Source organism: Bacillus rossius, chromosome 1 (genome assembly GCF_032445375.1).
Source record: "Bacillus rossius redtenbacheri isolate Brsri chromosome 1, Brsri_v3, whole genome shotgun sequence".
In the NCBI taxonomy this organism is placed as follows: Eukaryota; Metazoa; Arthropoda; class Insecta; order Phasmatodea; family Bacillidae; genus Bacillus; species Bacillus rossius.
This window is the reverse complement of record NC_086330.1, coordinates 115,274,415-115,295,966: the sequence shown is the minus strand read 5'-3', so window position 1 is coordinate 115,295,966 and position 21,552 is coordinate 115,274,415. Positions and strand designations below refer to the sequence as shown.

Sequence of the window (21,552 nt, the reverse complement as noted above, 5' to 3'; positions counted from 1 at the left end):
ACTGGAGCTAGGCTGAACAGTGGTTCGCCCCTCACCTCGTCCCTGTCCACACACACAGTCTCGCGTCACTCAGTCGCCGCACTCTCACGATCCAGTCGAACTCCGCGTCACGCCACTCTCGGCGGGGGGGGTTCCTCTCACACTGCCGATGACACGCTTCCCTTCTCTCGGAATCCGCTCGGAACTGTCGCGGGACTCTGTCACCAAACTGTCGCGGAGGCCGGCGTCGCTGCTTGAGTAGTCTGTGGCGCCCTTCTCGAACTGACGAGAGCAGCTATGACGATTCGCGTAATTCCGGGTCGACCCGACGCCTGAGTAGTCCTGTCCAGCGTCCATTCCCGCTACTCCGCGCGGAGGCCCGCGGAATTCCCAAGGCCGCTCAGCTACAGATAACGGCGCCGAGGCAGGACGATGCGCGGGTGCGGAGGGGGGTGGGGTAGAGACGACCCTTGTAATCCGGGCAGGCGCGCGTGGCATGCCTTACGTCAGTGGACCGCACGTGGCCGTGCAGGGCCGCCAGGCAGCTCTGAACCTGGCATCGCGGTCTGGTCCCTCGCGTTCCTAACGTCATCATAGCAGATTGTGTGTGATAATTTCAATGCAGCAAGTGTTTTATGTTTCGCGACTAGTGCATTTCAGACAACTCATAAGATTGTATACATCAGCCAATTTTAATGTAAGTGATGAACCTTGTGGATACGTCAGTATAAAGTCAATTCCCTATTAGTTTTTTGGTCACATTTCGTTTGCCAAGTTTATGTAGTTTTTTTTTCCTTATGTGCATAATATCAAGTACGTTTAATTTTTTTTTTTACCTTAACAACTTATTAAAACTAAGTGCTTTTGTTGGAGGGGTCCGGGTTGGAGTGCCCAGGTGCGTCCCAGGTCAAAGCCTATACTCCTAATCATGCTGGAATTAGTAATGCAGGGTCACATGCATCGTGTGCTTTGTTCGGGGATTTTCCAGACATGGCAGCGATTTAAGCCATGAATAACTCCCCTATCTTAACAATTTTATGTTAGGTCCATGTAAAACCTGCGTAGACACAGGGTAAAAACCTAGGTGCAGTCATGCGGGATGCGAAGGCATGCATTAATACCGTAAGAGTGTACAGGATACAGGGGATGGCACGAATGGCCAGTTGTACAGTAGAAGAGAGTCTACTGTGCGGGGGTTGGGCACTTTGGAGCGAGGTCCGAGTTTATTATTTTATCCATTTATGGATTTCTTGGCCACGGACGCAGGTGATGAGTGGCTAACCAACCACTCACTTCGCCGCCAGTTAGCACCTAAAAAACTAGGGATCAGAAAAAGATTAACATCTAACGAACTACACACTAGATTAATTAACCACTATAATGTGAAACGCATCTAGCTCAGGGGTGAGAGCGCAATGCTTAAGATTAAGCTTAATACACAAATTTAAAATTTATATTTTGTATTTGGATTTTATTTATTAAAGTTATACTTCTTTAGGCGCGTTATGAAAAAAATGATAAGAGTGAATTTTTACTATGCGCGCGCACCAATAGGTTTTGCGCTTTTAATTCTTATACTTTATGGATTGGTATTGAGTACTGTACCATATGATTAAAAAAATATATTTATTTATTGTGAATATTACTAAGATAAAATGTGTTTATAAACTTTTTCAAGAGTATTTTCAAGTATATTTATATAACTGAGGTTAGGAAATATATTTTTAGGCGTGTTATGAAGAAATTGATGATAATGAATTTTTTACGATGTGCGCGCAGCACGCAACAAATATTGCCAATATAAAAAAAGGTTACATACAAATGAAAACCTTGTACAGGTATGTATTTACTTTTAAATAATATACTTTATTGTTTGATTTTTAATACTGGTTCATATAATCAAAACATTTATTTATTGTGAATATTAGTGATGGAAATTGTTTATAAACTTTTTCAAGTGTATATAAATGAGGTAATGTTCCCGTATATAAATATGTCAGATTGCTTGTAAGCTTCCATTGTCACTGACAGGGAGTGTTTGTGGAAGGTTTATTAGTCTCCTGGCCGTTATCATGTGAGTTTTTGTGAGTTTATGTTCCCGTATGTATAATTTATTTCATTATAAATTATTACATTATTATTTAATAATTAATTAAAATTATTATATTGGAATAAGCATGAAGTATATGTATTGATTTTCAGTATTAATTAAAATCTATTTCGATTATTTTACTTAGTTAAATAATTAATTTTATGCACATGTTTATATTAATATTTAATACAGAGTATTTATTTAAAATTTTTATTAAATTTTATGTATTCTTAACCAAGCGTATTTTTAATATTACGCCAGTACTTATTTTATTTCTATTAATTATTTGCATACAAAATTAAAGTAATTTTTTTACCAAGTAAGTATAACTTCTAACGCTCGTACACAAGTACACGCACACATTTTTTTTTGTTTTATTTTAATTTTAATTTTTTATTTTTTATTTAATGTATTAATAATTAGAGCTTAAGTACTATCATTACTACAATGATAATACTAGTTAGAATATAGGAGAACTGTCGGCTTATATGAGTCTCAAGCGAATGGAGAAACAATCATTCGTATTATATTTAAAAGTGTTTTTAGTGTGTAGTTCAAAATCTCACGCCTTCCAGTGACACAATCGGCTCTGGAGGTTAGGCCTGCGTTCATGGGGCACCTGTTAGAAATTACAGTAAATATACGAGATTTTCAACGAATTTTTCGCCTCAAATAAACGAAGAGTTCTTCCTAATTTCATATAACAGTTTCTTCGTAGAAAGAACGCCGTATTTCGTTTTACTCGTTTATTTCATTCTGTCTACAGGATAAACACGCATGGGCGGGAGCAACACATGTGTTTGAGTAGTAGTCCTAACCGGTCTCTAAATATTGTGCATATGTACCAATATTATACTTGCGGATTCACGTTCAAAGTAAATAAATTCAGTACCCGTTAAATTTACAAAGATAACGATAAATTTTCGAAGTTCTTTGGACAATTTGTAACCGAAGTTCTTCGTGAATTTAAGGTGAAAATTTTTAACAGTGCATAGGCAGTCAACCCTGACACAGAGGCAATGAGCCCTGGGGCCGTTCACGCGCCTGTCTGCTTCGGGCTATTTTGAACTAGCAGATGAGTTATTGAAACACGATTTTATTTACTTTACGTGAACATCCCGCGGAGAGAATCAACTCACCAGTCCGCATTGTCCAGGAGACCGGCCAATCACAGCGCGCCCGCGGAGGTCTCTGTTGAAGAATCGTAGTCGGCATCTCATATTTACGGTGCAAATCTAGATTGTGTTCCCCAAGAGAAGAAATAAGAGAATTTATACTTATTGCACATTTATCATTAAAAAATTTGAGCGAGTTTTTATTAATCATAAAAGTTTGGAGCGGTTCTAATGTTATGATCCTTCAGAAGTTCCATTCTAAGTTCTCTGCACATGGTCCTGACGGGGCAACACACGTGTGCATCTGCCGCGATACGAATGCTCTTATTGTTAATTCTCTGCAACTTTATTAAGTGCGTTTCGGCTGCAGTACGTTTCCTGACCACGACTACCCGGAACATCGCCTCTCACTCCTCCAACTTCGCGCTCTCAATAAAAGTAAACACCATTTCGCAAGATTTCATCAATTTTCACGACGCAAGAATATTTCAAATGTCGCTGACCTAACTTAACCAACCTTTCATTTCAGTTACGATCACAGAGGTCCTAGACAAGCAAAAAACTACCCTTCCTGGGATGAAAAAATAACCTTTCTTTTTGTAAGAATTGTATTTATGTAACACTCCTAACCTACATTTTATTTTGAAAACAGCAAAAAAGAAAATTATATGCATGATTTCTGATTATTCTGCCGTCTGAACAGGGGTCAGTGAATAATATAGTGTGTTGGATTGGCTGTGATCTGTGTTAGTCTTCAGGCATGTAATCCCAAGTGGCGCCAGGCCAGTGATCGAACGGGGAACGTTGCCCCGAGGTCCGCGGACAAAAGGCGCCGATTGCTTGCGCGATCCTAACCAGCTGTAAGCGGGCGTGCTCGGGCGCGGACAGCTGGCAGGGCCGGTGACGTCATTGTTAGTCTTCCGGTACAGAATTATTCGCGGCGACCTTCCCCCCAGTGGAAGAGGGGGAGAGACCTGCGCCTTAAAACTGTGTCGGCCTCTGGGGAGGTAAAAAAAAAAAATTGCCATTCAAGGTCACTGTTGATGGACACTGTCAAGACCTGTTCGGAGCCGGCGAACGCTCTCGAGGTCAGGTGGAGAGACATCGGGAGGGAGGCTTGGTCCATTACCGCTTTCCAGCCGATCTCCGATTCGTCACTTCTCCTCTAGCTGCACTGGAGTTTTTTGACACGAATTTCTGACATATGAATTTCTTTAATCTCGTGTTGGATGTCACCGGCTGCAGATTCGACACCGCTTAAAACTCGTAAACAATGAAAGCTACAGAGGTGAAGTAAATATATCTTAGTAGAGCAGACATCGCTCGTGGTAGTTACGCATGGCTTCCTGGGTTAACATTTGCAGTGATGACGTAATGAGCGTTAGTGTGGAGCGTTGATCTGAAGTTAGTGAGAACTGTAACTCCGAAATAATAGACCTATTTTCGTAATTTAAACTTTTTATCTTGCTTGTGAGTGAGCACTGAGTGGTGCTAGTTGAGTGGAATAACTATAAAGCTACTAACGTTTTTTTTTGGAGTCATTAATCACAAAATACCTAAGCGAAAACGGGGTATGTTGGAGAAAAGAAAGAAAAGCGAAATCGCCCGAGCAGAAATAATTAAAAGTGCACAGAGTGTCGTAGGTATCGAATGAGGAAAAAGTAGCCAATAGAAATGTGCCATTGGGGTAAAACGAGTCCCCGAACAAGGCGCGAAATTTACGTTCGAGCGAGCCTCAGCCGTCTACCTCTGGAGAAGCGACGGGGAATGTGGAACATGGTTTGGTAATGGACGTGAGTATGCTCTCTGATGATTCTGATGGTGGTATGAAGTCAGTTGAGCCAGTGTTTGTGAACAATGGGCCGAGTTTATCGCGGTTTGGTGTCGCAATTTTTCTGGCGTAGCCGCCTGACTGTCAAGTAAGACGTCCATCAAATTCACATCAAAAAATAAAGCAACAACAATTTTGTTAAATTATTTTAGTTTTATCATACACAACATTCCCATTCAGCACGTGGAAATTCATGAAACAAACCCCTGGCGGCTGTAGTCCAAAATACAGCCTACCCATATATATATATATATATATATATATATATATATATATATAACATATATATAGTAAATTGAACAGAAATATTTATGCAAAATTACAGACATTTGTTAATTTGTACATTTTCGTGAAAACAACAGTATCTTTACAAAATAGATTTCGCAGTAATTTTGGGTTCGGATTCTTACCTGGGCATGAATGATTCTCCCTACGTACGTCCAATTGTTATAGTTATTTGTAACCGTTCCCTGAATAACTTTCCAGTATTAACTTCGCACCTTAATGACCACAATAAAACAAGATAGAGTCCAATATTGAATATTAGATTATCTTGTCCATTGTAAAAAAAATGCTTGAATGAAATATCAATTGAAATATAAAATTATGCGCCAATTTCTCGTAAAACATATTTCAAACGTATGCAAAAATAACCATATCCTTGTGTTGTACAAAGTTTCTTGTAGTTTTTTACAAACTTTTTATGTCAACTGGTTTACATAGGAATCTTTTGTAAATGTAATTTTTTTTTCCCTTTTTGTCATAGTTTATTAGAGGCATTACCGAGTTTCTGATATCGTGGGAGCATCAGTACAATTGGTTTCTCAGTGTTCGTAAGCCTCTTTAATATCAATAAAAATCATTCTAATGATTTTTACTGTTTAAGGGCCCTTACATTTCCCAAAATTTGTTGTGTCCTTTAAAGCTCCTTAATAAATATTTTAATATTCCAGTTGCATAAGAACTCACTGCGTTCAGTGGAATTTTTAATTTTTTGTTTGTTTTTCACTCTGGCAGCAAGCAATGTTTCGCACATGGAATTTGCGAATGTTTTACAAAATTATATGCGTGTCGCTTAAAATGTTATTTGTGCCTCTGTTTCTTTGGTCAGTGGTGAAGTTTAGAATATACATAAATTTAATTTACATATAATAATACATAATTACTTATTGTGAATTACGAGGTAAAAATAAATAACTATCTGAAGTCATTAAAATTCTTAAAAGGTTTCCTTCAAAACTACTAATTTTTTCGCATGTGTAAAGGTTCTAACCATGTTTTTGTAAAGTTTGTTGCAATGGAGGTAAGTAAAAAAGGACGTCTACCATTTGACTGTCGTAGAAAACCAAAAAATTATGAATAAATAATTAAAATGTTAATAAGTAAAAAAAAAGTTAAGGGTGGTAATTTTCTAAAATAAATTACTAATAGAATTCGGAAGTAGGAGTTAAGTCGGAAAAGAACTAACAATTATTAAGTAGTCAAACAAGGATAAAAACTACTGACAACAAGCAGACTGTGCGACACAACGAAGACAGCACAGGCGAACTTAGTAGGCTTGATTCCATGTGTATCCACTTATTTCTTTTTGACAAAAGCAGTATTACGGACTTATCATTCAGATAGTTATTTTTTACAGAATTCATGCCACTCTGTTAGACAGAGTTATGTTCATTGCGTCATCGCCCATTATGGTAATGATACGGTAATTAATATATGTATTTAAAAGGGCTTAATTAAATATGTAGCTTTACCAAGATGTGTTGAAAATTTGAAGGTTAATATTTTCGTCTGGAATGTAGAACACCAGACGCTTTCAATTTTATTTGTTACCATCATTTGTTGAAAGGTTGGGTGTTAGCGTTCTGAAATCATAACGAACATCATCCATTCTCGTTGCAGTGTTAGTTCCACACCAGTTATCTGTGTTTATATGCTGCCAGCGACAGGATATTTATAAATACACGAGCTTGATCAGTGGACATGTGTTTACCATCCCGTACTGGACGTTTCCCGTTGGTTAAAATTAAAATTTAGGGTTGGTGTATTCAGCAACTGCTGCACGAAGTGGGGAGATCGGTACGAATTCGCCGCCTCCCATTGTCACAAAATCATATTGTAACCTCCAGAATCGTTATTTAAACTCTGTTAATATTATACATAAATGTTCGAGTACGTCACGCTCATTCGCAAATTTCAATTTTCTCATTTAGTTATGAAACCGAAGCGATCCAGATTAGAATAATAGCGGTCACGACCCGGGTTCCTCGCAACTGGAAGACGTGACGGAACTTGCGTTTTCTCGGGGTACTCCCGAACCCCCATCCCAGTGCATTCCGTCGCTGCTCCATCAGTCGCACCTCTAGTGACACTGATGTTCACGAGAAGTTTAGTCTATCCATTCCATTGTGGTGTACGTTACTACCAGCTCCGCTGATTGTCTGAAATCAAACATTTACGGTTTCAGAACATCTGAGCTGCCTTCGTTGTGATGTCCAGAATATATATTTTTGTGTTATTCTGGGGTTCGTCTGTTTGTCGCTGTGTTATCCAAGGATGTTGTTTGACTGTATTTTCTGTTCTTGCTACAACTGTCTCGTCGTTGTCCGCCCTTCTGTTCGTCTGTGCTGTGATATTTTTTTTCCGACTAATTCCTTCCACGGAATTCTCTGTGCTGTCTATGTGTTTAACATTTGACATCGGCTAGATTTGGTGTGCATATTTCCTGTTCATTCTTGTGGTTCTTCTATGACATACGGTGAAAACCAGCATACGGTGAAAATTAACATACAGTGAAAACCAACAATGGCGCATGTCGATGAAAAGGTTTTAAATCAGTGTTCCCTATTCCAAGAATAATTCAAAGAACGTTTCAGGACATTTATTAAACCTGCGTTTTGCTTTGTACCAAAGTATAATTTTCACACAAGCAAAAACCTTTGATCGAAGGTTCTGGCTAGGCGAAAACAGTGTTTTGTTTAGAAAATGTTTAAATTTATTTCAATCCGTACATATATTCAACAATCAATTTTTTTTCATCCATCCATCCCAACGCTCTACCCATTTATCCATTAATCAATAAATTCACCTATCTGTTCAACAATAAATAAATCCATCAATACGTCTAACAATCAATCCAGCCATAATTCATTCAATTCACTATCTAACCATCCAAAATTCAAACAATCCATCCTTATATCCATCCAACAAGCCCACATTCCATCCATCTATCCAACAATTCATTATACATCCATCAAACAATTAAAAAATCTATCAACAGCCATCAAACCATCCACCCATCAACGGGGCTTCCGTTTTGCAGGCTATGCAAGTACGGCCATCTCTCCTTACTTTCCACTCGTCCCTGCGCAGGATAGTCAACAATAACGCAGTCAATGCCGATACTCAGCTTGCGGTGACGCGGCAGTGACGAGGGAAATACATTAAAGCTGGTAGAGCTTCTTCCAAAGCAGCATGCCTCTCACGAATTATGATTATCTCTTTAATAGGCCAGTGCACGAAGAACCAGTTAGAATTTGTGTGGAAGCAAAACGTATACGAAGAGAAACATGTTTGCCTAAGTATTTCCCATTGAATAAAAATGTTTGTATCCACTTCACATAAATACTTTTTGCTGTTAGTTCTTCAAATTGCGATTGTGAGATCGCCATTACTTGCACAACAGTGCTCTATGTCACAATTTTAGCAGACGCTTAACGCCGAATGCAACCTCTATTTCGGCGTTAAGCGTCGCAATTTTAAGATACCTTTCAACAATAAAGTTTGTATTATTTCTGATACATTACATTATTTCTGTAAGTTAAATGTTATTTGTGTTGCTGCAGATGGGTGTACAAATTACACAGCCCTCTAAGGCTGGTGTCACACTACGTGTTTCGGCTACCGCGGCTAAAACTTCCGTTGCGTTTTTTGGCTGAATATTCTTTGTACCGCTTTTGTTACAGTGCACAATACAGGTACCTCAAGAATGCGCCAAGTAAATTTATCAAAATTGAACATGTAAGCAATTGACGTAAAAGTAATCACCGAGTAGAAACTGGCAGCAGCTCCAGTTCTACCGCATCGTGTGACAACCGCATTTGTCGTACGTCGCGTAAAATGTGAACACTCCGGATGTCTGCGCATGCGCCATTGAGATTTGCTATTGTCATCCTACCACATAGTTCACCTTCAGCCCAAACATCAGAAATGGCTTCATGTACTACCGATTTATTTAACTGAAGCAACTTGGCCATGACCTAAGGTTAGGTGGTGGACATAAATTCGGCGATTACTTGTAGGTTTAACGGACGAATTACGTGGTGGATGGTGTTTCGTGAAAAATTTAAAAAAAATTAAAGTAATAATTCGAACCACGCGGTCTGTTTGTGCAAACTACGTTTCGTAATAAAATTATGCGACGCGTATCCAATTTTGGCGGTACGACTTCTCGAATAGTGCTCGGAACAGCCTTAACGACCGAGTTAATGCGGGGGAAAAGATGCTCTTTGCCTTTTCAGAGTTACTTGAGCACATAAGCAAGTAATAAAAATGTTTGTCGTACTACGCCTTCAACAAAGTCTTACTACGTCTTCATTATAGTCTTACGTTGCATTTGGGTTGTTGATATAAAACAAACTAAACTTTACATATTTTGAAAATACTTGCTAATTGTTTTTGTGGTGTTCTCACTTAGGCATATATTCAGCTAATACATCACAACTTCCCAAATTGTTTGAAATTCTGGAAAACTTCAGTTTATTGATTTTCTGTCCTCTGAAGAAGTAGATTTTTTGTACGGTTGTAGTTGACGTGCTGCTGACGTATGTGACTTTCTCCCTATTATGGTTTTGTTTGCAGTGTCTCACATCCCTTGTTGAACTCGCATGTCACTTGCGGGAAATTTCGTACAAGCTATGCCCGAGAGTGCACACAGCCAGGAATAGACGTTTCTGTGATTTCTGCCACACGATACTTCACTCACTGTTCTTTTTTTAATATTGATTTACACACGCCGTAGAGTTTGTTTATTTTTCGGATATTTTTATTTATATGCTATAATTTTTCATACTAACGATACAATTTTAACACATTAAATATTGTTAGTATTTAAAAATACTGATTACTCCAACAACATTGGACCGCATCCTATATCATTGACATCATTACCAAAGATCATGTTCTAGATTTTTCACTTTGTAGGAAACATTTGCGCACTATGTAAAATCAAAATTTTATTTCAAACAGTCATCTGACTTCTAAAACTTCCGTTAAACACTCCACAGCAGCGACAATATACGCTAGCGAAATCGTGGCATATTCGCTTAAGACTTAAGTTTAGAAGATTTTTGTTTTATTTTTAACTTAACGTAGGACGATATAGTAGAACTTGGAAGTGCGAGGATTTGAGCCGATATGCTCCGTTTGCCCGTTACAGATATATGAGAAGTGCACCTGTAACTTTGAATATATCTTCCTTATTTCACCATTAAAACTTCTTCCTGTTTAGTTGACATGTACTTTGGTCTTCCGATGTTTAACAGTCTTTTCCAATTTTTTTTCGTTCTATCTTGAAGAAGGTAACAATTTTCTGTCCATTGTTATTTAAATAACTTTGTCTACTAGCCCAGTCTTGATATTTCTCCCTTCATTGCCTGCCATTCCATGTTCACTAAACATGTTCATATAAGTGTCTGGCCATCGTTGTACTTCTTTGAAGACATCCTACCGCAGTTCATTATTAATCACTCTATAGTTGCTCGATTTTTCTGCCGCTCTTCAAATGAAGTATATGGGTCATTCCACGCAAAAGGGGAAATTTCATATCCCAGCCTCATTTCTTAAATAAAATATTGTCCAATAAACGTGACAATTTTTTTTAATAATGTACTATAAATTGTTTTAAAAGACAGTAAACTTGAAATGTCAGATAATTTAAAAAAATGTATTTAAAAAAATAGTTTAGCCTGGAAATATCATTCCCTCACTGTTCCCCAACCACAGTTAACATGTTGTGACACAATTTCTTTTTGAAAGTTATGAGCAATGAGATTTCATAATTATTAGGGTTAATCCAAACAATTAAAAGTTTTAGAAAATGTGTACATTTCATTTTTCCTACCTATCGTCTTAAAAATAAAAAAAGTTAAATTATGTCCCCATGTTCGGGTATCATTCCCTCACATCTCGATGTTAACTAATTTTCTGGTCAGTAGATGCCTATGAAGGCCATTGCTAGTGAGTCAGTAGATAGCTATCTTAGTTGTTGATGTGAAGCTGTGATAGTTTCAGGCTCAATGGTGATTATTAATTTTTTATAAATTCAATAAGTTTTGAAATTTCATGAGTATTTTTTCTACACATCATTCCCTCACAAATCATTAATCAGCTGTAAGTAAAGTAAAAAATTTAGTTTTAATAGTTTTACGTAACAATAAATGGGTATTTCCCCAAACTGTAAGGAAAAGTTTAACAAGTTCAACCTGCTGTGTTTGAGGAACAGTTAACTACAATTTCATAATTCCCTCACCATCATTCCCTCACTATGAGGGAATGATGAGTGTTGTGAGGGAATGATGTCCAATGTACACAAGAAACCATCGGACTTGGTAAGAGAGCTTTGTTGTTGCAAAGACAATTTAGCTTGTCTTCAGAGAAAATGCAATGCTTGCAAGAGCAAGACTATTTACTATGAAATCATAGATCCTGAGCAAGAAGTCAAAGTAAAAAAGTGGATGGTAAAAGTGCAATGGATAGAGGTTAAAGGCCAAAAAAAGAAGGTAAGTAAACCATTAAAAGAAGAGTTTATTATTGATGTAAGATCATTGGTAACTGAGCTGGAAACTATCTTTCCTAGATACCTTCTCCATATAGGAAATATTGCACACCAGTACAAGACTCTAAATGCAGCAAAAAATCGGTTGGATGAAAGTTCTGCATTTATTCATATAGACTTTAGTGAGAACTATAATTGCAAATTCAGTGAAGAAATACAGGCTGTTCATTTTGGTGGAGGAAGGGAACAAATTACCCTTCACACTGGTGTATTTTATCTTAAACAAGAAAATTGAAGGCAAACTTTCGTCCTGTGTCAAGGCACATCCATTTTATTCATTAAGCAAGTCATTAAGACATGATGCATTTTCGGTTTGGGCTCATCTTAAGCCTGTTTTCGAGTGGGCATTCCAACAAAATATCAACTTGACAAACATACACATACAGAGTGATGTGAGTTGTTACACAGTATAGGAATAAAACAATGTTCGGCATATAAAAAAAAACTAAGTCATATATTTCCCAACATTTCAATTTTTACTTGGAACTACACCGAGTCAGGGCACGGTAAAGGTGCTCCTGATGGTATTGGGGGAACGTTGAAATGAACTGCTGACCGCATAGTTGCGCAAGGCAAATATGTTGAAAATTTTGAGTGCCTTACAAATGTACTGAAACAGCATTATTCAGGTGTGAAGATTTTTGAAATTCAACACAAAGACATTAGTGCAATGGAAGATCTAGCCAAACATGCAGGAAATGTTAAGTGTTTCGCCAGCACATTGAAAGTGCATCAGGTTATGTTCAATTCGGCTTTTCCAGTTCTACATTTCAGAAGTTCAAGTTGTTTTGAATGCAAAAGTGAATGCTCTCACTTCCACTTGGGCAAAGGTTTTCAACTTGAAACATCTGCAGCTACCAGTAATGTAATGCAAGACAAACCAAAAAGCAAAACATCTGGTCCTTCTTCCAGAAACCCCAATAAAGGTACTATACTTTTTCTACCTACAGAGACTGACAAATCTGTTTTGTTAGGCTCAAAGAAAAACCTCCGATATGAAGATGTCTATTCATCATCGGATGAAGATGATAATCTAGGGACCAAAAACTCTCTTCCACTCGGAAGTTTTGTCCTAGTTCGTTTTAGCAGTGACAAGAAGAAAAAGAACACAACAAAAAATTTGCCAGTTCCTGGGAATTATCCAAAGTTGTGTACAAAACAATGAAATCGAAGTCATGTTTTTGAAAAATTCTTGTGGGGACAATACATTATTTTATGTAGATGAAAATGATGTATGTTTTGTATCTGTTAAACAAATTGTTGCCACTGTCACAACTCCTATTGTTATTAACAAAGGGTGTAGGATTTTTTATAAATTTAAAGACCCAATTCGAGTCTTCTAATGACATGCCAAGGCTTTATTTTCCCTTCAGATATTGTAATTTGTGGTAAGATAAATATAGTGTACGTAGTTTGTAAAACTAGATTCAAATTGTAATTTAAACTTGGCATAGCAAACTCACGAGACTGATTACATGCTGTTTTAGCAACTGATTATGCTTAAATTAGTATTTTAATATTGAAAGTTGTACATTATTCAATTGAAAATTATGTAACTTTGGTTAAGAAACAAACATGTTGCCAAGGAAACCAGAATATCAGAAACGAATCATTCCCTCATTCTACATTTATCATTCTCTCACACGTCATTCCCTCACCCATCATTCCCTCACATCAGAGAGAAATATTTTATTTTATAAATGTGTTGAAATTCAATATTGTTCACTGCCCATATAAGTAGTCAGTTACTGAGGTCTTCTGGTTCACTTTGACTAAATAAAAACCATTTTCAAAAAAATTTTTTTTACAACTGTCTCACAATATATATTTGCCCTATTACATGGAATGACCCACATATCATTCGGTTATTAATCTTTTTTGTTTCTGTTGCCCTCGGAGTTGCCAAAGATCCCGCTTCAAATATTGCCTCACCTTCTGGCGCCAGATATTATTAGTCTCTGGACGTTAGGCTATAATTCGCTATAGTTGAGACGAACAGTGAAAATTTTGAGCTGCATCTTCGTGGAGGGCAGTTGCAGGTGGAAACAGCCCGCTCAACAAGTGTCATGGCCGCCTGCCCAGCCAACCAAGGGGTACGATGGTTCGCGCTAATCGCGGCGGTCACTCGGGATTGACCCGTCTTCGTGTGCGTGCGTGCGTCTCTGAGGGGCGTCCTCTCTCCTCCCGCTTCCCCCGCGGGGCTCCCGAGGGCGCCGGGACGCCCCCCGGCATGGCAGGCGTCCAACATACCACGGCGTCGCGTGCCAGCGCGCCGGACGCGCCCGAGCCGCCGCGGAGATGCCCGACGTCGAGAGAGGGCCCACCCGACGCCAGGCGTCGAGACGAGGGAGAAGGTTCCGTGGACGGCGGTAGACGCGCCTGTCGTCCAGACGACTCACCTCGCCGCGCTCGCAACCTTTTTTTATTCGACGCACATCCGACGACCCATGGGAAGACAAGACAGAGATAGCGTAAGACGTAACAGTAGCCATCACCCGTGATGAGGACGAACTCTTTCTCTTTCCGCTCGAACGGCAACAACACTCCAAACGAACTGTTAAGAAGGGGACCACGTGAAGATGTATTGTTATTTTGTTGTTCCGCTTTAGCGTAGCCGTGTGAAAGTGTGTGTGAGCGCGTGCGGGCGTGTGAAGTGTGGCCGGAGGCGGGGGCATGTCGGCGGCGGCGGAGGCCAGGGCCGCCCTCGGGGAGCAGCGCGTCGCCGTCGTCGTCGCCGCCGTGTCGCCGTTCTAGACAGGATGCCCGTCAGCACTGGGGCCGGCTCTGAGCGTGCAAAGCGCTGCAAGCACTGTGAAGGTACGTCCGTCTCCGTCATCTGTCGTCATTCTCACTTTATGGGGAAAAAGGTTGGGTGCGCTCTTTTACATTGGTTTTCTTTTTCCATTAGCACAGTTCAGTTCATAACAAAGTTAATCCGTCTTATTTTTAACCGTAGTTAAAAAACTACTTGATTTCAACTATAGAGCATAAAAAGTAATATATTAGTTTTCTCAATAACATTTGAATGACTATACATCCCCAGCCCTTCAAAACCATCTACAACGTTTTTTGGACACACTTCAGTGTTTGTTTACATGTATGTCATAGATAAACCTAAATAACTGACGAAAAGATGAATACACAGACGCACACAGACAACAAGCCAAAATCAGCCGATTTCAAAAACAGCGTAAACCAGCAATAACACATGTCCAAAAAACGTTTTAAATAAATCTTCCTCATTGCAAGAATCACTAAGAAATGTGATGCCTTCAGAACAGCCGGATTTAGTACACAAGTTGGCGACACTGCCGGTTAGTCACCTTGCCTGCTGGCCTATGCTCGGGGAACAGGGCGAGTTCCCTAGTTCCCTAGTTCCCTCGCGCTGCGCTCTTCCTCCGCGGAAGGAGAACAAGTTGGTGTGCTGGAACGCGCACCATGTGCCGCGCGCGAACTATCGGCGATGGCCACCTCCCTTCCTGTGCTCCTGCTCCTTCCACGGGGCTTTTTCCCCCCTCTCTGACGAAAATAACATTGTCGATATCTGACTGCGGCGGAGAGCTGGCTGCTCGCGTCGCCGCCGCCGCTGCCGCTCTATGAATGACGGCGTGGCGCGCTGCTTCTCGCGGACTGTTCGTTTTCAATTAACATACACACGTGTGTAACGTTTGTTTCTCTCTTTTCTTGTAAATATATCACTGTAGTTTTTTACTATACATCATTTTTACGGTCGCACTAGGTTTTTCAGTAAATTGAGCACTCACAAGAGCAAGCTTGTTCGCGAGTTCTACTACGTGTGGTATTTTAACTTTACTTGCCTTACTATTAAAAATAAAATCTACCAAAACTAAGAAAAAAGATATAATAAACCTGCCTTTTGATATTTTCGCTTCAAAGATCACACCAGCAGGAATGTAACTTCCCCTTACCTTTCCTGTCCGCTCCTCCACTGTTGTGACATGAAAATATAATTTATTTTTAGAGAATTAATGTCGTTATGCCCGATGTCACTTAAATGATCACCTTGTATAAAACAGCCGTGCGAAAATTTTATTTAGTTTTCGATATATTATATATTAAAAATAAAAGAATTTATACGGTGGCGTAAACATTTAAACGACTCGATATTGAGTGTAAGTTCGTGACATCAAAGTGCTTGTGGATTAAAAATCTTTGTTTTATTTAGTATTTGGCTTGGTCAAGTATATCGCTCGCAGTGAAGTGACAATAAGCTGTAAAAATTGATGCTCTGCAAATTTTAAATCAAAAGTATGTTTTGGTAATATATTACTTGTAACTACACGTCAAGTGTGATGTATTGTCATTATACTTACCAGTTATGAACTAATAGCAAAATGGGGTCAATGAATAATATTATTTTTGTTTATACGTGTTATTTGTTTGTTATAAATGCAATTTTGGTAGATAATCTTATTATGATTCGGCTGCCGTTTACATTTGGTACGTCAGCCTACATAAATTTTGTAATGCGTATTTTTAATCTTGGCCATTTTTTTAATTAATAGTAAAAATAATGTAAAACACCGAGATAGGTACGTTAAAAATAAGTAACATTTAGTTAGTCTTAAATATATACTTAAATTTTAAAAACAGTACATGAAACTAGCGATGCTTGTGCTGATATCTAGATTTAAATTTAGAATGTTGCCGCTCGAGTGCTACTACCAAGTAACGAACTACCTATACTCAATCTATAAAGCTTTGTTTGTGTTGAAGAGGAATACTTCAGGTGTTTTTTTTTCTCTCTCAAAACATTGTAACTGACACTGTTGGATTAGTTCATTTAAAATCATACATTCTACCCTGCATGAAAGGCGAGCATGTGTTTTTTTATTTATAGGCCTAAATGAATTACACCATATACGTGCAGATCAAGAACCTATATGATTATAATGGAGTGTGGAAACATAGAGCATAGCTTTTAAAAATAATTTTTGGTTTAAATCAAAACAATGCATATTTTAGTTACCTTCGGTATAAATGATTTCCATCGTTAATTGCAATATGTTGCAAGTAATCTTCTAGCTTTATTTTTTATAAATGGCACGTTTTATCATTTTGCATATCTTGTTAATAGGACTTAAACAATTTTTCACACATGCATGTACATCGTCTAGGTCAATGCACCTACGAAATTACAGACCTTAATGGCTGTGGAGGGAAAACAGCTTGCTACTTTGGTTGTATATTAATGTAAACATGTCATCTGACGTCACTGATGTCAGTTTTTACCGCGCAGTTTTTCCTGTACTCTTTTCAAATTAGTTTATCTCTGGTTCTATTCTGTGTTTGAACAAAAATTATTGCGCCCTGATTCTTACAACAATCAATCATTTAAATTGGAGCAAAGACAAACTGCGGGTATAATCCCTATTTTCCTGACGCCCACAACTTTTTCTTGGAAATCCGTGTCTTCTGCGCCAGAAACAAAGGATTTTTTTATTTCAAAAAATTAATTAATTTTTTACGAATCGAAACATAAACAGTAACGTTATTAGGCCTCTCCATCATGCAATTTAAAATAGTTTTATATTACTTGCAATAAAACTTCCGTGTTAAATTGTTTGGTATTAAGTACATGGCATAGGACTTAGCTTAAGCTACTTGTCGAAGTGAACACTTGTGAACTAGCGTGATAATCATAACATTTGTAGTCGCCCGCATGAAATAATAAGTTATTTCCTCGCGGCGCTTACAGACTAGAACCTGTAAGTAAATATGTAGTTGCAACAAGGTACAGAAGGTCTAGGAGATATGATTTATGCTTTGGCATACCAGAATTTAGGATAAATAAATCAATATTATAATTATAGCGAAAATATTTAAAAAATTTAAATGGTGGGACCGCTCGCTAGACAAACCAGCAGGTCGCTCAGTTTGACTGTAGCAGTTGATTGAATTAGTTTACGCACTAGTGACGCGTCGGAAAAATGCCAAGTGGTCAAACGGAGCAACGGGTTAACCCAAGTTTCTTGTTAAACTAGGGAAAACTGCCACAGAAGCTTATGCGATGTTGAAATAAGTCTACAGGAATGAATTTTTATCCCGCACACAAGTTTTTGAGTGGTTTAAACGGTTTAAAGAAGGGCGTGAAACGACCGAAGAAGATCGGCACCCAGGACGGCCCTCAACGTCAAAAACAGACAAAAACATTGAAAAAATTGGTAAATTAATCCGCGCTGATCGTCTTCTGAGCATCTGAGGGCTTACTAAAATGACAGGAATCAACAAAGAAAGTGTTCGACAGATTTTGCATGAATCATCTAACATGCGGAAGGTTTGCGCAAAAATGGGGCCGAAACTCCTCACTCCCGAGCAAAAAGAATCAAGATAAAACATTAGTACTGACATCCTAAACATAGGCACAAATCCATATTTGTTATACAAGGTGATTACTTGTGATGAATCGTGGATTTTTACTTACGATCCCGAAACAGAGGCAATCCATGTATTGGAAGAGCCCAAGCTCGCCAACGCAAAAAAAAAAAAAAGCCAGGATGAGCAAATTCAAATTCAAAGCAATGATGATTGTCTTGTTCGACATTCGTGTCATTGTCTACATTCACTGAGGACCCGAGGGTCAGACGGTCAATCAACACTTCTACATCGAGGATCTGACGGCTCTACGTGAGAGTGTGAGAAGACGATTTGTGGAAGACCAAGTCCTGGATCCTTCACCAAGACAATGCACCAGTCCATTCTGCCTTGTCTGTGAATGCATTCCTCGCAAAATACAGCATCACGGTGTTGGAACATACACCGTTCTCGCCCGACCTTGCCCCCTGTGACTTTTTTTATATTTCCCAAGGTCGATTCGGCGCTGAAGGGGACACGATTTGAAAGTGTGGAAGCGGTTAAAGCAAAAGCGACGGATGTTCTCAACCAACTGACAGAAGATGACTTCCAGCACAGCTTTAAACAATGGAAACGTCGTTTGGAGCGGTGTAGGAATCGCCAAGGGGAGTACATAGAAGGCGATAAAACTTCTGCTGTAATTGGTGACGAATAAAAAGGGTTATGACTTCAGTCCGGTTATTTAATAGCCATACCTCGTATGTATTTTTTCGCTTTTCGTTACGTGTTATCATTTCACACATTTGTTATTGTAGTTTGAGAAAGTATTTGAGCCGCGTTGTCTTGCCCAGCAACATGTATTACCGTACACGATTCGGAACTTTGTAACTGAGTGCAGATGTTAGTTTTGTTTTGGTTTCTTTTTTTAATTTCGAGAGTTTGCTTATGGGCGCGTGTAAATTTCCTTACTCTACGAACATTGCCATTTTATGTTTAGTGTTTTAATTTAATCCGCATATTCCACATTTCTCTCAGTCCAGCGTCCCTGACATCGGGTTCAATCACTTGCAGAGTAGGTGTGTACAAAGATGTCGAGACAGGTGTGCCTTGCGGGCTCTATGCAGGGATAACGTTTAGATGTGTGAGCACCCGGCTAATGGACCCCTTTTTTTAAATCTCGGATTCACTACTCGATCACTGCCGTTCTATTGGCTGAACGCCCAGCCCTCTCTCTGTGCTCTTCGTGCCGGCGACTCTTTGAGACCGCGTTCCGACAGCGTCACCTGATGAATTCATGTCCATTACTTACACTGTTTGGTCGTACATTGTGTGTCTACTGTTGGCGTGTCCTGTTCGTCCGTTAGTAGACGTACGTAGCACGCGTGTTTCGGGGCGCAACTACCTTCGTCCGCCGTGTTTACTTCTTATTTAAGGGGCCAGTCGGGGGTGTATCTGTGTTAGTGAGGCGTGATAAGTGCGACACTGGTGCTTTTGGCGCCTCTAAGTATCACCTCTAAGGGCAAGGCTGTGGACTGGTGCGCAGTCTTCTCATCGTGCACAAGACAACTATGTAATTTGAGCGGTGACCATTACATTATATGGCGAATAAATTAAGATAAATGTGTAATGCAATTCCCTTGAGTTCAAGAATATGTACCGGTTTTTCAAGCCTATAAATTATCCCGCAAACACGCGTTTTAGCCATTTTAACTTTTATAAAAATAGAGTTGATAAACGAAATACGGAAACAGTACTACTCATCCGCCCTCTGCGTATTCTTAAACGCTTGTCGTAAACAGACATCACTCAGATATTTCGAGCAGTTTTCAAATCGTGTGGTATCTTCGGAAGCTCTGCACACATTATGTGTGCCAGTGTAGGCAGAGCCCATAACATAATAATTTGAGCGTTCACCAATGGAATGAGCAACAAATATGAATACAAAAAACACATGGCGAACAAGAGTATATAAAAAAATTCTCCGGACAACACAGCGACCCTCAGACGAACACGGTGTATCCCCTGTTAAATCAACTTCCCCATTCCAAGAATCATTCAAAGAATGTTCCAGATTTTTACGAAGAAATATTTTGGAAATTATACATATATTTACTAATTATAATAATACTAGTTATCATAATTTTTTTTAATAAAATAATAAAAAACAAAAAAGGAATGAATTAAAAAATAATGAGAAAATCTGAACATGATAGCTAATTTATTCCTCAATTTTTGATCCATCAACATGAATTACTAACATAAAAATCAACTGATTAAGAAAATGAATCTAACTAAGATTTCTACCTACATTTTTGAACAATAAATAATATTTTTAAACGAGTTCTAATAAAACCATCAATAATACTAAACAAACTTAACTAGATAAAATATGGAAGCATGTGTTAAATGTATTGTAAAATTTTAATTTTCAAACGAGTAGTTTGGATAAAGTAAGTTGACGCATGCATATTTGTAACTATTTAAATTGTGTACGTTATAATCGGTGGAACAGGCGCGTGGAAATGTATACCAACCAAGCAGAGCGGGAACTCGCACACCTTCACAGAGGGCCGACCGCCTTCCAGCGTCGCGCGTTGCCGACTGGCTCGGAGACTGGCTGCCCCTGCCGGGCCGGCTGCGCGTGGGCATGCGTGCTGCGCGCATTGCCTACCTCGCTGCCCCTCAGGTGCGCCCGCCCGGCCGGAGCGCGCTGCTTTTCATTATAAACATTTAAGTTGCAGTACGTGTTGCAATACGCTAGTCACGATATACTACCTACTTCAGGGATCATTTGGCGCACAAAGTGCTGTAATATCACATGACCTGAAATTTATGAAGACTGCGTCCTTCCCGACGCAAGGTATGTTTCTGATAGCAGCCCAGTGGCTATCTTAGCCAAGGGATCCACTAAAAGTGCATATTAGTGGACGCGGCCATATATGCAGTGCTTCTGAATTATGACAAAATATGCTTATGGATCCCTACATGCGTCCAACAAACTCGAGATTTCTAGGGATCGACTGATCCCTACCGAAGCCCACATTAGTTTTTGAATCGTGTTATATTTTGTTTGTACATTACTTCAGGGTGTTTTCGTAAGATTAGTTTAAAACGTTAAAATTAAGTTATAACTTAAATTGACACTTGAAATTATAAGTTTATTTAATGTTCTTTAAAAGTATTTTTGATATTTTGGAATTCAAAACTTAGTTATTTTAATCGCTAGCCGTTTTATAACATCCCAGCTGCGTTAAAATTTTGTAATTTTATGTGTCAATGGTCGTTGTTGTTTTCCGTTTTGCTGAATCTCTGTAGATATGACAGTAATTGTATTCGGATATCATCCATCCCGTATAAATTCGTCATTTCCATTATGGTTGTATTT

The 21,552-nt window shown here is 38.8% G+C and overlaps 1 protein-coding gene across 5 annotated transcripts in view; it reads left to right on the top strand.

The window, feature by feature from the left end:
• LOC134542652 (myocardin-related transcription factor B) overlaps window positions 1-21,552 on the top strand; it is a 315,861-nt gene that overhangs the window by 115,027 nt on the left and 179,282 nt on the right. Inside the window, exon 1 of one of the 5 annotated variants that reach the window (XM_063387070.1) lies at window positions 6,318-14,669. The exons of the other annotated variants lie outside the window; for them this stretch is intronic. Coding sequence (XP_063243140.1) covers window positions 14,612-14,669 — 58 coding nt within the window. The 5' untranslated portion in view covers window positions 6,318-14,611. Of the gene's footprint in view, window positions 1-6,317; window positions 14,670-21,552 lie in introns of those variants that run through there. 5 annotated transcript variants of the gene reach the window in all.